Below are 15,669 nucleotides of genomic sequence, written 5' to 3' on the forward strand. Positions count from 1 at the left end.
AAAAAAATAAGATTGCCATTTAGATTTTTCTTTGTTTTTCTTTTTTTTTTTATGCCACCTTTTAATATGTGTGTGTGTGTGTGTGTGTGTGTGTGATAGTTTATGTATGGCAAATGGCTTTGAATTAGCTTAGATGGCTGAGCTCTCAGTTATCTGTGGCCTCCTTGAACAAGCGGGCTGTTTTTCGACTTCCGGTCGGCGCCAGCGCTTAATGGCGGTCCGAGCCTCAAGCTCCGAGGCAGGACTGCTTCGCTAGTTCGGGTCTTACCCGCTACGGCAAGCGGGGGACCCCTAAAATCACAGGCGCGGAGCCTGTGAACAAAGGAGATTCGGTGGGCACCTTTTGCGCCCCCCGGCACTGTGAAGGAGCCTTTTTAAAGGCTTCTGAGCGGCATCGGGGTAAGCGCGGTGCTGAGAGTCGTCACCCAGCTAGCGGAGTGAAGCCGCGTCGCCATTAACGGAGAGCGCCGATTCCTTCCTGTAACTGGAAATTGACTACAACACCCGTGAGTAAGATTGGAAATTGATGGGACATTAAAATAAGAAATTTGGCTGAAAACGGGAAAGGCATAAATTAAGGAAGTCTGCCTCCCCGGAGCTGCAGGAGAAACAAAGCAACGAAAAATCAAGCTGCATTTGAAGGGAACTTTCCTTTTTTTTAAGCTGTCAAACTGACATCGGACTAAATTTCCCCCCCGACAGGCAGGAGAAGGGGGGAAGGGATTGAGACATTCTTAACCTGCTGTAAAATTACTGGGAAAATAAGACCCTCCACTGTCAAACCCCCCCCCCAGGACGGGCTGCCCAAACAAGACACCGGGATGAACTGTCAAACTGTCAAACTTTCTAAAGTGGGGGCTTGTTTGTAACAAAGTTACTGGAACTTAGATTTCACCCTGTTGCATTTTGGTTGCATAGAAGACAGAGACTTTGTGGTTTGGACATTGGAGTTTAATGGCTACTGTTATACTTTCCTGCTTCTTTCTCATTTCCCTGCCATTTGGATACAATTGAATGCTCCCTCTAGAGGGTCTTAAGTGAAACTGTTGCATCAGGAGAAGCAACAGTGGGATTTTCCACTTGGAAACTAACTCTGTGAAAACGACCTTGAGGATATGAGTGGCCCTACAGAAGAGATAGTAACAAGGCAGAAAGCAAAACAATTCCAGAAGAAAAGGGGCTCTATATCAGGAACTGCACCAGCTGCACAGGAAAAAAACAGCAGCTTCTATGGATCCTATGACACAGGCACTCCTTAAAATAAATCAATCTCTGGAAGCACTGACAAAGCTATCGACAGAGAACTCCAAAAAATTAACAGAATTGACAACAAGACTAGATGCTAATACAGCTAGTGTAAAATCTAACACAGATTCTATAAATAGATTAATCCAGGAGAGTGCTGAAACACGAAAGATTGCAGAAAGTGCAAAAACTACGGCTGAAGAGACAAGGGAAAAGTTTGGGCCTATTATTAAGAAAGTTAATGAGCATGATGCAGCCCTCTCCTTATTGGAACTTCAGAGGAAAGAGAAGAATCTAAAACTTAGATTGGTTCCTGAAGGGGAAGGGGAAAATCTTGTGGAATTCCTTACAGAGAATTTTGCAGCCTTTTGGCATGAGGAATGGGCGGAAGATGAAGAATTTGAGATAACAACAGCCTTTCGGCTGGGCAGGAGGCAGGACAAGAAACCAAGGGATTGTCTAATTACACTGAGATCAAAAGAAGAAAGAGATAGAATATTGAACTTGCATTATCAAAAGGCACTGGTGATCCAAAACTGTCAGATACAGATTTTTAAGGACATCCCCAAATATATTTTAGAGGTGAGGACCTACTATAAGAACCTAGCAGACCTGCTGAAGAAAAATACCATACCATTCAGATGGGAGTTCCCACAAGGACTATCCTTTAACTTTAAAGGAAGAAAGATCAAAATAAAAACAATTCAGGACAAAGAACAATTTCTGGAGAGATACCTGGAGGATTTGCAGAAAGGAACTGCAGAGGAGAAAGAACCACCTGATATAGCAAATCTATCATTTGGACTTTTACCACCACCATCGGAGGAAGAACAGAAGCTTGGAGCAGTTGGAGGAACAGCTACCTAAACACAAAATGTCTCTGCAACTTCTTAGTTGGAACTGTAATGGCTTGAACCTTCCTCGAAAAAGACGACAAGTTTTTCACATCTTGAAGAGAGAACAATTAGATATAATATGTTTGCAAGAAACCCATATTGCCAGGATAAACAGGAAATTATTGACAAATAAGAGACTTGGTCAAGAATTTATTTCATCAGACAAAGTGAAGAAAAGAGGTGTGGTGATCTATGCAAAGGAAAAATTGGCCCCAAAATTGATATTTAAAGATGAACAAGGAAGATACCTGGCAATTGAAATACAAATTCAAGGAGAAAAAATTCTGATTGTTGGAGTATATGCCCCAAATGAGGGGAAGGCCGAATTCTTTAAGAAGTTGCATGAGACACTAGTTGATTTCATAGACTATAAAATCGTAATGATGGGGGATATGAATGGAGTTGTCTCAACAAACATGGATAAGGCACAGAGACAAGTGATCTCAAAAGAAGGGAGACTACCAAAGATCTTTTTTGAAATGACTGAAACTTTGGACTTGATTGATATTTGGAGAACAAGGAATCCTCTAGAGAGAGAGGGAACTTTCTTCTCGGAGGCAAAAATGACATGGACAAGAATAGACCAAATTTGGATTTCTAGTAGTCTGGCGTCAAGAACAAAAAAAGTAGAAATATGCCCAAAAACTTGCTCCGACCATAATGCGGTGAAGATGGAGATGAAACTAACAACAACTGGATCCTTTAGATGGAGAATGAATGACACCCTATTTAAGGATGAAGAGATCCATAAGAAGGCCCTTAAAACATTAAAAGATTATTTCGAGATTAACAGGAAAACAGATGTGGAGAAAAGAATAATTTGGGACGCAAGCAAAGCCGTGATGCGAGGTTTCCTAATTCAACAGAACTCTATAAAGAGGAAGCAACAAAATGAGAGGAAGGAAAAAATCCTAGAAAAAATAAAAGAAGGAGAGAAGAAATTGAGGTCCAAACCAAAGTCTCATGAGATTCTGAGAGAAATAAAGTTTTATCAGATGCAGTACATGGAGCTCATGAACCAACAAATAGAATGGAAGATAAAGCAAATGAGACAAAGAACCTTCGAATCAGCGGACAAGTGTGGGAACCTTCTGTCATGGCAATTGAAGAAAAGGCAGAAAATGAACACGGTAACCAGTTTAGAAATGGATGGGAAAATTATCCACAAACCTAATGAGATAAACAATTGCTTTCAAAGCTTTTTTAAGAAATTGTATGCACAAGGGCCAATTAATGAACAAGAAATAGAAGAATTCATCAGAAAATACGGCTTACCAAAAATTCCAGAACAAAGTAAAAGGACTCTAAATGAGGAAATAACAGAACAAGAAATAGAGGGTGCCATTCAAAATATGAAATTGGGAAAATCACCAGGACCAGATGGCCTGACGGCTAAATACTACAAGATGCTGAAAGAATGTTTAATACAACCATTGAAGGAAGTTTGCAATGAAATCCTGAAGGGGAAAAAGGCACCTGAATCGTGGAAAGAGGCTTTTATCTCACTTATACCGAAGACAGAAGCTGAGAAGAACCAGGTTAGAAACTACCGCCCTATATCTTTGCTTAATGTGGATTACAAAATTTTTGCAGACATTTTGGCAAAAAGATTGAAAAGAGTGTTGATAGAGGAGATTCATAAGGACCAAACAGGCTTTCTCCCAGGGAGATATATGTCAGACAATGTGAGGAACATTATAGACATTTTAGAATTGCTAGATGTTGACATTAACAGGAAAGCAGTCCTGATTTTTGTAGACGCGGAGAAAGCCTTTGACAATATCTGCTGGACTTTTATGAAAAAAAATCTCCAAGGGATGGGGGTAGGCCAAGGTTTTGAAAACGGTATAGGTGCAATATATTCTCAACAAAAGGCCAAGCTAATTGTAAACAATGTGGTTACAGAAGAAATACCCATAGAAAAAGGTACACGGCAGGGATGCCCAATATCCCCTCTGCTTTTTATATCAGTCCTGGAGGTTTTGTTAAACATGATTAGAAAGGACCAGTTGGTTAAAGGAGTTCAGGTCGGAGTTAGACATTACAAGTTAAGAGCATTTGCAGATGACCTAGTATTGACTTTGCAACAGCCAGACACTAGTACTAAAAGAGTATTAGAATTAATTGAAATATTTGGTCGAGTAGCAGGTTTTAAATTGAACAAACAAAAAACGAAAGTGTTGGAAAAAAACTTAACAATGGAAGAAAGAGAGAGTTTTCAGAATGAAACAGGCCTGGAAATAACAAAAAGGGTAAAATACCTGGGGTTAAACTTAACATCCAAGAATGTGAATTTATTTAAGGATAATTATGAAAAAACTTGGGCAGAGGTTAAGAAAGATCTGGAAATATGGTCAAGGTTGAAACTTTCCTTGTTAGGCCGAATTGCTACTATTAAGATGAATGTATTGCCTAGAATGCTGTTTTTATTTCAGACGTTACAGATTTTGGACAGGATGGATTGTTTCAAGAAGTGGCAGAAAGACATATCAAAATTTGTCTGGCAGGGCAAAAAGCCCAGAATTAAATTTAAGATTTTAACTGATGCAAAGGATAGAGGGGGGTTTGCCCTGCCGGACTTAAGACTTTACTATGAATCGGCAGCTTTCTGCTGGTTGAAACACTGGCTACTTCTTGAGAACACTGACATTTTGGACCTGGAAGGGTACGGCAATAGTTTTGGTTGGCATGCATATTTATGGTATGACAAGGTAAAAGTGTACAAAAGTTTTAAAAACCATATTGTGAGGAAAGCATTGTATAACGTTTGGATTAGATATAAAGATCTGCTGGAAAGTAAAACCCCTAGGTGGGTGTCACCAATGGAAGCTAGGGAAGTAAAAAAGCTTAATATGGACTCTAAATGGCCAAAATATCATGAAATTTTAGAATATGATGGTGAAAGGGTGAAACTTCAGAGTTATGAGAAACTAAAGCCTAAGGTTCGAGATTGGTTGCATTATCATCAGATAAATGAGACATTTAAACAGGACAGAAAAATAGGATTTCAGAAAGAGAAGTCAAAATTAGAAACAGAACTGTTGGAACCCAATACTAAGAATTTATCAAAAATGTATAACTTGCTGTTGAAATGGAATACACAGGATGAAACGGTGAAATCAGCTATGATTAAATGGGCACAAGATATCGGTCATGATATTATGTTTGCTGACTGGGAACAGTTATGGACCACCGGTATCAAATTTACTGCATGTAATGCTTTAAAAGAAAATATTATGAAAATGATCTACCGGTGGTACATGACCCCAGTCAAGCTTGCAAAAATTTATCATTTGCCTAACAATAAGTGTTGGAAATGTAATGAGACTGAAGGCACTTTTTACCACCTTTGGTGGACCTGCCCAAAGATTAAAGCTTTCTGGGAAATGATCTATAATGAAATTAAGAAGGTCCTTAGGTGGACTTTTCCTAAGAAACCAGAGGCTTTTCTCTTGGGCATGGTTGGCCAATTGGTGTTAAAGAAGGATAGGATTTTCTTTATGTATGCCACCACAGCAGCAAGAATTCTACTGGCAAAGTATTGGAAGACGCAAGAACTACCTACTCTGGAAGAATGGCAAACAAAGGTGATTGACTTTATGGGACTGGCCGAGATGACGGGCAGAATCCGTGACCAGGGGAAAGAGACAGTGGAAGAGGACTGGAAGAAATTTAAAATATATCTCAAGAACAATTGTAAAATTGACGAATGTTAAGATGTCAGGGGGTAAGAGGTAAAGAAATTGCAGCAGTAATCAAAAAAAACTAAAGGAACTTTTATGAAAGGGAATTAAGATAATGGACCTAAGGGTTGCTAAAGAATCACTAAACAAGAATGCAGGGATGGGGAGGTATGGGGAAGTCAAAAGAAAGAAGGGTATGAAACGATCAGTTGGAAATTATGTTGTTTTGTGGTACTTTTGTTATCTGTTTGAAAAACGAATAAAAATTATTATAAAAAAAAAAAATGAACAAGCGGGCTGTTTCAACCCTTCCTTTTAGAAACAGGGTTGTTGTTTAGATATTCCTTTGTTGAGCGTCTAAGGCCAAAGCATAGGAAATAAAACCCCACCAGATGACACACAAGTGTTGTGGATCTTCCATCTCACTGGAAACACACAGTTCATGTGTATTTTGCCCCTCCTTGATAGCCAAAGTCCATATGAAGACAAATGTGGATTTATTCCAGATTTTACATTGCTGGGCTATTGAAATCCTGGCTGCAGCTAACATCCTTGTCAAAAGTTATTTTTTTTTAAGACATAGTTTTTAATTGATTTTCACATGTTTTTTCTTAAATTTTGGCTTCCCGCCCTTACTTCCATGTTTTTATTCCTACCTTATACCTGCTGCTTTATCGGACATACAGTGGTACTTCGGGTTAATAACTTAATTCGTTCCGGAGGTCCGTTCTTAACCTGAAACTGTTCTTAACCTGAGGTACCACTTTAGCTAATGGGGCCTCCTGCTGCTGCTGTGCTGCTGGAGCATGATTTCTGTTCTCATCCTGAAGCAAAGTTCTTAACCCGAGGTAATATTTTTGGGTTAGCGGAGTCTGTAATCTGAAGCGTATGTAACCTGAGCTACCACTGTACAACTATCCTCTATTTCACTTACCAATGTTTTCTTTCTATGTCAAAAGTTCTTTAGAGCGACAAGCTTTCACGTTGTCTGTCCTCATATTCAGCAACGACAGCTGTCGAGGAAGCCTGATGTAACTATTTTTTGCGTTTCTGCATATCCCAAATGGCGGTTCCTGTGTTCAGTCGCTTCTCTCTCTCTCTCTCTCTCTCTCTCTCTCTCTCTCTCTCTCTCTGCAGTTTGCTCCAGCACTTGAACACCATGCCTGCCCTGGGGGACTCGGCCAAAGCAGAAGAAATGAGGAAGAAGCACCTTCACGGCTTAACCGCCAGCGGGGACTCCTGGCTCTACCTCATCGTCCAGTACGCCAGTGCCCTCCTCTCTCACCAGGCCCACGTCGCAGTTGTGGTGCCATTTAGCGATGAAGAGAAGCTTGCTTGGGACAGGTATGAGGCACTTAGAGCGGGGTGGGGAGCCTGTGGCCTTCCAGCTGTGGTTGGACTCTCTTCTCAGTCTAGCCTGCCTAGTGCCCAAGCCATTTTACCACCTGAGGCGGAGGGACAAGTTGGTTCATTCCCCATTCTGTGTACAAAGTCTGACTAGACTGGCCTCTTCTCACCAAGCTCGGTTGGCTGGAGCAAGCAAATAACTAACACAGAGTCTGACCATTCTCTCCCCATCACAGAATGCTCCAGACGGTGGAAACCTTGCGGAAGAGAGAGAAGAAAAGTCAGAACCTGAAGTCCTCTGCCTTCCAACACCTCCTGCTGTTAGTTGGCATTCACCTCTTCAAGGTAATAGCCGGCGCGCCTGAAGCGGCTGTTTTGGGTGAGGCTTTTGAATATGGTTGTGACCATAATGCCTGAGCCAATAATGATGAAGATAATGGAAGGGGAGAGATATTTTGCAAAGGGCTGCCAGGGCTTGTCTTGGGAAAGGCGTAGGAAACTGCCTTATATGAGGTCAGACTATCAGGTATACAGTGGTACCTTGGTTCTCAAACTTTGTCCGTTCCAAAGCCAAAGTGTTCCAAAACCAAGGCGCGCTTTCCCGTAGAAAGTAATGCAAATTGATTAATCCATTCCAGACTTTTAAAAATAACCCCTATCTAACAACACCATTGATCCATAAAATGTAAGCAATAATCAGTGTACTATAGTACAAAATAATAAGACAGTATTGTAGATGATAATAATTTAAAAAATAATAATTCTTACCTGCATTGATAATAGTCATTGTTTGGATGGGGGGGGGGGCTTTTATCCATTTCTGCAGTCACACAATCAATCAATCAATAGCTGAACTGGGTTCCACAGTGTCACAAAAACAAATTAACCGAAAAAGCCTCGAAAACAAAAATGCAAACTAAATAGCAAAAACAAAAGCTTCAAATAGAGTGGTACCTTGGTTCTCGAACTTAATCCGTTCCAGAAGTCAGTTTGACTTCCGAAATGTTTGAAAACCAAGGCGCGGCGTCTAATTGGTGTAGTGCACCCGGAAACAATAGCCGACAGCCGCATCGGATGTTCGGCTTCTGAAAAAGGTTTGAAAACCGGAACACTTCCGGGTTTTCGGTGTTTGAGAACCAAGGCATTTGAGAACCAAGGTACCACTGTATATAGTTCAGTGTTGCCTACACTGACTGACAGTGGCCCTCCAGGGTTTCACAAGCAGGGATCTCTACCAGGCCTTACCTGGAGATGCTGTGGCTTGAATCTGGGAATATATATTTTTACATGGAAAGCTGTGCTCTGCTACTGAGTCGCAGCCTCTCCAAAGTGGGGAGCAAACTCCATCCTTTCAGGCAGAGTTACAGGGGTCCCCTCTTTTATTAATATATATTATTGCATTTACACCTCAAGAAGCTCAAGGTGGTGTACAGTCCTACCTCATGTTACGTTTGCTTCATGTTGTGTTCTTTCAGGTTACGACCCGCGGCGACCTGGAAGTACCGGAAAGGGTTACTTCCCAGTTTCGCCACTCGCGCATGTACAGAAGCACAAAATGACATCACACGCATGTGCAGAAGCAGCGAATTGCAACCCGCGCGTGCGCAGACGCGCCGCTACGGGTTGCACTCTTTTCATGTTACGGATGGGCCTCTGGAACGGATCCTGTTCGCAACCAGAGGTACCACCGTACATTGTTGTCTCCCTATTACAGTGGTACCTCGGGTTAAGTACTTAATTCGTTCCGGAGGTCCGTACTTAACCTGAAACTGTTCTTAACCTGAAGCACCACTTTAGCTAATGGGGCCTGCTGCACCGCCGGAGCACGATTTCTGTTCTCATCCTGAAGCAAAGTTCTTAACCTGAAGCACTATTTCTGGGTTAGCGGAGTCTGTAACCTGAAGCGTATGTAACCTGAAGCGTATGTAACCCGAGGTACCACTGTATTATCCTCACAACAACCTCATCTGTTCAGGCCCAGGATCTTCTCTCTTCAGTTCCAGAGCTCTGCTGTTTAAATACCTGGATACGGCAGAAGGAAAGCCTCCTTCTGAGCATGTTCAGAGTGCAGTCCCAGCACTCAATGATTAGTTCTTTAAAAATCCATTGGCTTGCTCACTGTATGCCTCACAAACGTGACATGATAAAACCAGATCAGAACACAGTATGGAAAGATGAATTGTCATTTTGCAGGAAATGGTAAACAGAACAATGTATTTTGCAACAAACGGTATAACAAAACAATCCTGCGGATTTGGCAGGAAGAAAGAGACCAGGGATATGCTTGTTGGCCCATGGAAGGCCAACATGTTCAAAGAACCCAACACATCAATTGAAAAAAAAAATTAAATTGAAAAGCAAGCAGGCAAACCCAGGAATTGCAAGTGCAGGGTTTGAGCTTGCGTTCTAGTGTATTTCTGTACCTGCACAATTTTTATTTATTTTAGCAAACCACTGCTTTATCATTCAAAAAGTATCTCTAAGAAGTTTACAAAAATTATCAATAAAAAACAGATAATTAAATACATTCAAAGGATGGCTAAAATCATCAGTTGCTAAAAAGAAACAGAACATGTAACTTCTCCATGTGTGGATAGACTTCCCTACAGAAAAAAGGTTTTAAGCAGATGCCGAAAAGAGAACGACGAAGATACCTGTCTGACGTCAGTTGGCAGGGAGGGAGTTCCAAAGTGTGGGTGCTGCCACACTAATTCAAAAGATGAGTTTCTTACAATTGCAGAGCAAGTATTAGGTGTCACCTGTAGCAAGTGAACTGCAGGGTCGTTGCAGAATGCCCTGAGTTGGGCTCCTGGTTGCAAAATGCCTGGCGGGGTAGGGCTGTGGAATGCCAATTTTAGGAAATGGGAGCACCACTGGAACATAGGAACACTGAAGCTCTTTCCCACCAGAAAGTCTCCCATCCTAACCTACTGTATTTTTTGCTCTATAAGACGCACCAGACCACAAGACGCACCTAGTTTTTGGAGGAGGAAAACAAGAAAAAAAATATTCTGAATCTCAGAAGTCAGAACAGCAAGAGGGATCGCTGCGCAGTGAAAGCAGCAATCCCTCTTGCTGTTCTGGCTTCTGGGATAGCTGCGCAGCCTGCATTCGCCCCATAAGACGCACACACATTTCCCCTTACTTTTTAGGAGGGAAAAAGTGAGTCTTATAGAGCAAAACATACGGTAATTTGCACCAACCTCGCATGCTGCCCTGAGTGACTTTGGAGAAAGACAGGATAAAAACATAGGGACGATGATAATGACGACATTTGACTACTTTTTTCTTTTTCTCTCTTTTGGTTCCCTCCGCCTCTCGCTTCCTCACTCGATTCTCGCCCGGCTAGTCTCCTGCAGAGTGTGTGAACCTTCTGAGCGACCTGCAGAATTGCACCCAGAGAGCCTTTGGAGAGAAACCCAAGAAGAAAAAGACAGCGGTTGCTGGTGAGTCTCTGTTCACAGCCTGATTTATCCACCACACCCTTGTAAACAAGCCCCTCATAGTTACTGGCCTAATATTTATCAATTTATATAATAATCAGCAGGAGATTATAGGGATAGGTGTGAAGGCAGAGAAAGAAAGGGAAAACTTGCTCTTTTTTCTGTCTGTTTATTTGGTGGGCCTCCAGATCCTATGCTAGTTCTACTCAAGAGTAGATCCATTGATTTTAACAGACATGACCAGGGGGGATTTGATTTAAATCACTAGTCAGTAAGACTTGATTTAAATCTCTTTTTTTACAGAAAGACTCATTCTTGCTGGTATAATCCTAGTATTTACAACAGGTGAGGGTTTCATTTTTGGAATAATTTTCAGAGTAGTTTTTACAGTTATATCAAAAATTACCGATTAGAAATAGAAATTACCTATTAGAAATACATAGATAATTATGAAATTATTGTGAGGTTTAATAAGTTAATGGTTTATATCTGGACCACTTTTCATTTTAAAAATTGATTTAAAAAAATAAATAATTCATTGATTTTTATCCTCCCTGGACATGACTAACTTGGTCCATCAGTGGTCTATTCTGAGTAAATCGTGGTTGGATGTAGGCCATAGGCAGCCTTTGGCCTTCTAGATTGCTGCAAGTGTCAGCAATGGCTGAGGCATGATGGGAGTTGTAGTTCAACAACACCTGGAGGGCCAAGGCTGTTGACAGCATTTGGGTGCGCAGGAGGGATTGTGCTGCACCCCAGTTCCCTCCTCCACCAGCCCACCCATGTGCAGCTCCTTGTCTCTGTTGCTAGCAAGATGAAAGGCAGGCTGGATTCGCTGAGCAGGCCAGTGTTGCATTGCATGCTGGGAGGCATTCAGGCTGCCCGTGTGTTTTTCTCTACTCAGGTGGCGAAGAAGAGCCAGAATGGGTGGAGGTGATCATTGAAGTCCTCCTTTCCCTCCTGGCCCAGTCCAGCGGCCTCATCCGACGGGTCTGCAAAAGCGTCTTTGGGCTCGTCTGTCAGCACATGACGAAGGGTGCCCTGCAGCTCATCCTAGACGTGAGTAGCCTGTGGCTGTCCAGAGCAGGAATGGTGACATTCCCACCCTCCGGGGCCAGGTGCTCTTGGGGGAAAGCGGTTGGGGGCCACATCCCAGTGTGGGGAGAGTCAGAGCTGGGTGAGGTTAATGTGTGTGTAGTGGAGGTCATGTTCATTTAAAGCGCTAGGAAACAGCTGCCCCCCAAATAATCCTGGGAACTGTAGTGTGTTAAGGTTGCCGAGACCCGTATTCTCACAGAGCTACAGTTCCCAGAGTTTGCACCACTCTGGGAATTGCAGCTCTCTGAGAGGAATAAGGAGTCTCCTGACAAAACCCAGCATCTCCCCCCTCCCTCAGGCCTGCGGGGCTTCGACCCCAGTAGAAAAACGCTTCCACACTTCTGCTTTTGACGATAGCTGTCATTGAATTCTACTCAGCATTGTTCCAGAGCAGAACTCTGACGTATAGTTAGCAGAGAAAAAATGTAAACACTTTGAAGGATTCCCAAACATAGACCAGAGGCAACTGTCTTTCACCCAGCAGAGCCTTACTACTACTGAAGGCAAATGAACATAATGGTCACAAATACATTCAGGATTGGCACCGTCCATAAGAAAACCAGTTGCAGCAGACTTGACCTAAACTTACAATAACTTATAATAAGACTAAACCTTAACGCTATACAGTGGTACCTCGTGTTACATACACTTCAGGTTACATACGCTTCAGGTTACAGACTCCGCTAACCCAGAAATATTGCTTCAGATTAAGAACTTTGCTTCAGGATGAGAACAGAAATTGTGCTCCAGCGGCGCGGCAGCAGCAAGAGGCTCAATTAGCTAAAGTGGCGCTTCAGGTTAAGAACTGTTTCAGGTTAAGTACGGACCTTTGGAACGAATTAAGTACTTAACCCGAGGTACCACTGTATACAGAACACCACACCAGAAGGAAGAGAGGTAGAAAGAGAAAGTGAATCCCAGGCTCCTTCTCACCTTACTTTTATAGTCAGACATAAAAAGAGAAGAGAATCAGTTTAAAGCAGCTGTACTCAGCTTCTCTGAAGGTATAACCCAAACATCAAGAACCTTCTGCTTGTTTCTTTCACACAGAGCAGCTTCCAGAACCCTCTTGAATTAAGTAGAATAGGAAAGATCTCTACACATCAGATCAATACTTTCTGTACCGTGAAATTCAAACTGACAATGGCAGCCCTGTGCCATAGCAAATGCATGCTTTGGGAGAGCCACTCCTTTGCGCATGTGAGAGAAGGGGCACATCTTTGTCAATATGCCGCCTGCAACTTAGGTTTGAGCATCAGTACTGACCACCTGTGTAAAATATATATGTGTAAAATATATATATTTCTTCTCAAGGTTCTCGACCCACAGCACGACCAGGATGAAGAGAACGCTGTCGTCGTGATGGAAGAAACTCAAAAGAAGAAATCTTTGCCGGAAGATGTGGTAACTGCTACCGAATTTGTTATAATAGTGCCTTTAGCCCTGGAGCATCACTAAGGCCACTTTCCCCCTTCGCATTTTAGGACTGTGTCTAATAAACTCTGTAAAAGGTGGGGAACGGCTGTTGCGACTTCAGGCTAAGCCTTCTGCCGTTCCTGAGCCGCTGTATTTGCATATAAAATATGACTGAATGGCAAAAGGAGCAATTTTGAGTGCAGGATTTTTCTAAGGACTGAGATTTGCCAATTTTTGGATTCCCGATAAACTGAGTTGAATCTTCCTCTTTCTCGGCAGAGCGAAGAGGATGATGGTGAGGAGAGTTCTTCTGAAGAAGACGACAGCTCTGAGGACGATGAGAGTGAAGGGGAGGAAAAGGAGGCTTCGGAGACGGATAACGAAGACGAGAATGTCGAGGCCGACGAGAAATTCCGCGCCATGCTGCGAGGAGTTCTGCAAGCTGGGAATGCACTGGTAAGTGTCACAGGAGGTGAGGGCGAGGTGTGGAAGGTTTAGCAATGCGGCAATGTCTTGTTATTGTTGTGTGTTTTTTAAAAAAAATATTTATTTGGTTTTTCAGATTAAAATTTTACAGTCATATATTGAACATAGATCATAAAAACAAGATTCCAAGGAATCTCCTGGACTTCCATCCTCCCCTTTGTGGGTTCTATTATTAATCATTTCTTCCTGCATCTTTTATGATGATCCAAATCTTTCCCATCTCCATTGTATCCAGAATGCACCATTAAACTACAAGTGATATTCCAATCCCACCAACGATTTTAACGGTTTACAATGGTCTTCAAGATGAGTTATAAATTTGCCCCATTCCCCTTATTAAAATTTTGGTCTTCCTGATTTCTGATTCTTCCGGTCATTTTAGCCATTTTGGCATAGTCCACCAACTTGATCTGCCATTCTTCTCTGGTAGGGGCTTCTTTTCATCTCTGGGCCAAATAATGCGGCCCTGTCTTCTGCGCTGAGGGAACCCCGAGTTCTGTGGGGAAGAAAGCTGAATTCTCCAGCTTGGAAACCCATTGGGTTGTCCTTCCTGGAGTTGACTCACTAAAACTGGATGGACTTTACTGACCCCAATCTGTCAGTTCCAGTGTTTCTACTCTGGGTAGAACTTAGTTAGATACAACTCAAACAGTGGCATAGGACCAGCACTGGGTACAAAACTTTAAAACACACACACACATTTTTAATATTTAAAAATCCCAGGGTGGCGATGACAGCGACGAGGACGTTGATGACGAAACCATGATGTCCCTCGACGAGAACCTGTCGGCCCTCTTTGCCGAGCAGAAGAAACGCATACAAGCCAAGAAGGACGAGAAGGAAAAGATGCGCAAGGAGAAAATATTACGCCGGGAATTCAAGATCAAGGTAGGAGGAGATGAGGTGTTGGCCCCAGGTGAGAGAAAGCCTTTGAAATCACAATAAACGCAAAGCCATTGAGAGCTGGTTCAGATTGCTGCCTCCCAGTAACTTAAGCAGAGATAAAAATGAAATAAAAATGGATTCGTTGCCCCTGGGTGTGTTTTCAGCCTGCATCTAGAAAACATTGCATTGAAAGACGGGTTAAAATTACTCTAATCATAATAACCTTCAAACCATGGGTTAGGATCCTGGGTTTTTTATCTGACTTGTTCTGAAGCCGATAGCCAAAAGCAGTCTTTGAAGCATGAGTTTTTATTATTATTTTAACCAGAGGTTTTCAACCTTTTTGAGTCCATGGCTCCCTTGACCAACTACAGTGGTCCCTCAGGTTAAGAACTTAATTCGTTCTGGAGGTCCGTTCTTAACGTGAAACTGTTCTTAACCTGAGGTACCACTTTAGCTAATGGGGCCTCCCGCTGCCACCGCATGATTTCTGTTCTCATCCTGAGGTAAAATTCTTAACCCGAGGTACTATTTCTGGGTTGGCGGAGTCTGTAACCTGAAGCGTCTGTAACCCAAGGTACCACTGTACATTCTTTCTGCAGGGCTCAGGAGCCCAGTTGTGTCACCCTTTGCCTGCAGAGCTGGCAGCCTCTTACCCTTTTTCGAACACCCTTCCTTGTGGAGGGTTCCCTCAGCCTCCTCTCCCCTCTCCTTCGGAGTCCTCTGGGCAGCCGCTGCTACAGCCCCTGGTCTCTGAGCTGCCTCCTCACACTGCCCCACAGGGGCTTGGGTGGCCTGGCTGGCTGGGCTTCCCCACCCACTTGCTTGCTTACTCCAAGGCTGCGTGAGCTCCTGGCAACCAGCACCCCCTGGCCAACCCCAGAGGCACCATTCGCCTGGGGGGCTTGTATCCAGGGCTGCTGCAACAAACAGCCATGCAAGCCTTTGGGAGGCACAGATGCAAGAGGGCATCCAAGGAGGGAGGGAAGGAAAGAGGGACTCAGGCCAGTGTCGCCCACGGCACCCCTGACCACCATTCAAGGCACCCCAGGGTGCCATGGCCCACTGGTTGAAAGCCATTGATTTAAACATTTTCACCCCACCTTTCAAGGCGTAAGATTCTCTTGGAGCCACGTAAGAAACAGCAAAACATAAAAATAGCACTACCGT

The 15,669-nt window shown here is 43.0% G+C and overlaps 1 protein-coding gene across 1 annotated transcript in view; it reads left to right on the top strand.

The window, feature by feature from the left end:
* MYBBP1A (MYB binding protein 1a) overlaps positions 1–15,669 on the top strand; it is a 56,827-nt gene that overhangs the window by 11,852 nt on the left and 29,306 nt on the right. Inside the window, exons 12-18 of the mRNA XM_079955415.1 lie at positions 6,962–7,168; positions 7,408–7,516; positions 10,521–10,617; positions 11,519–11,673; positions 13,027–13,116; positions 13,408–13,584; positions 14,338–14,502. Coding sequence (XP_079811541.1) covers positions 6,962–7,168; positions 7,408–7,516; positions 10,521–10,617; positions 11,519–11,673; positions 13,027–13,116; positions 13,408–13,584; positions 14,338–14,502 — 1,000 coding nt within the window. The remainder of the gene's footprint in view (positions 1–6,961; positions 7,169–7,407; positions 7,517–10,520; positions 10,618–11,518; positions 11,674–13,026; positions 13,117–13,407; positions 13,585–14,337; positions 14,503–15,669) is intronic.

This window comes from Podarcis cretensis, assembly GCF_951804945.1.
Source record: "Podarcis cretensis genome assembly, chromosome: 15".
NCBI lineage: Eukaryota > Metazoa > Chordata > Lepidosauria > Squamata > Lacertidae > Podarcis > Podarcis cretensis.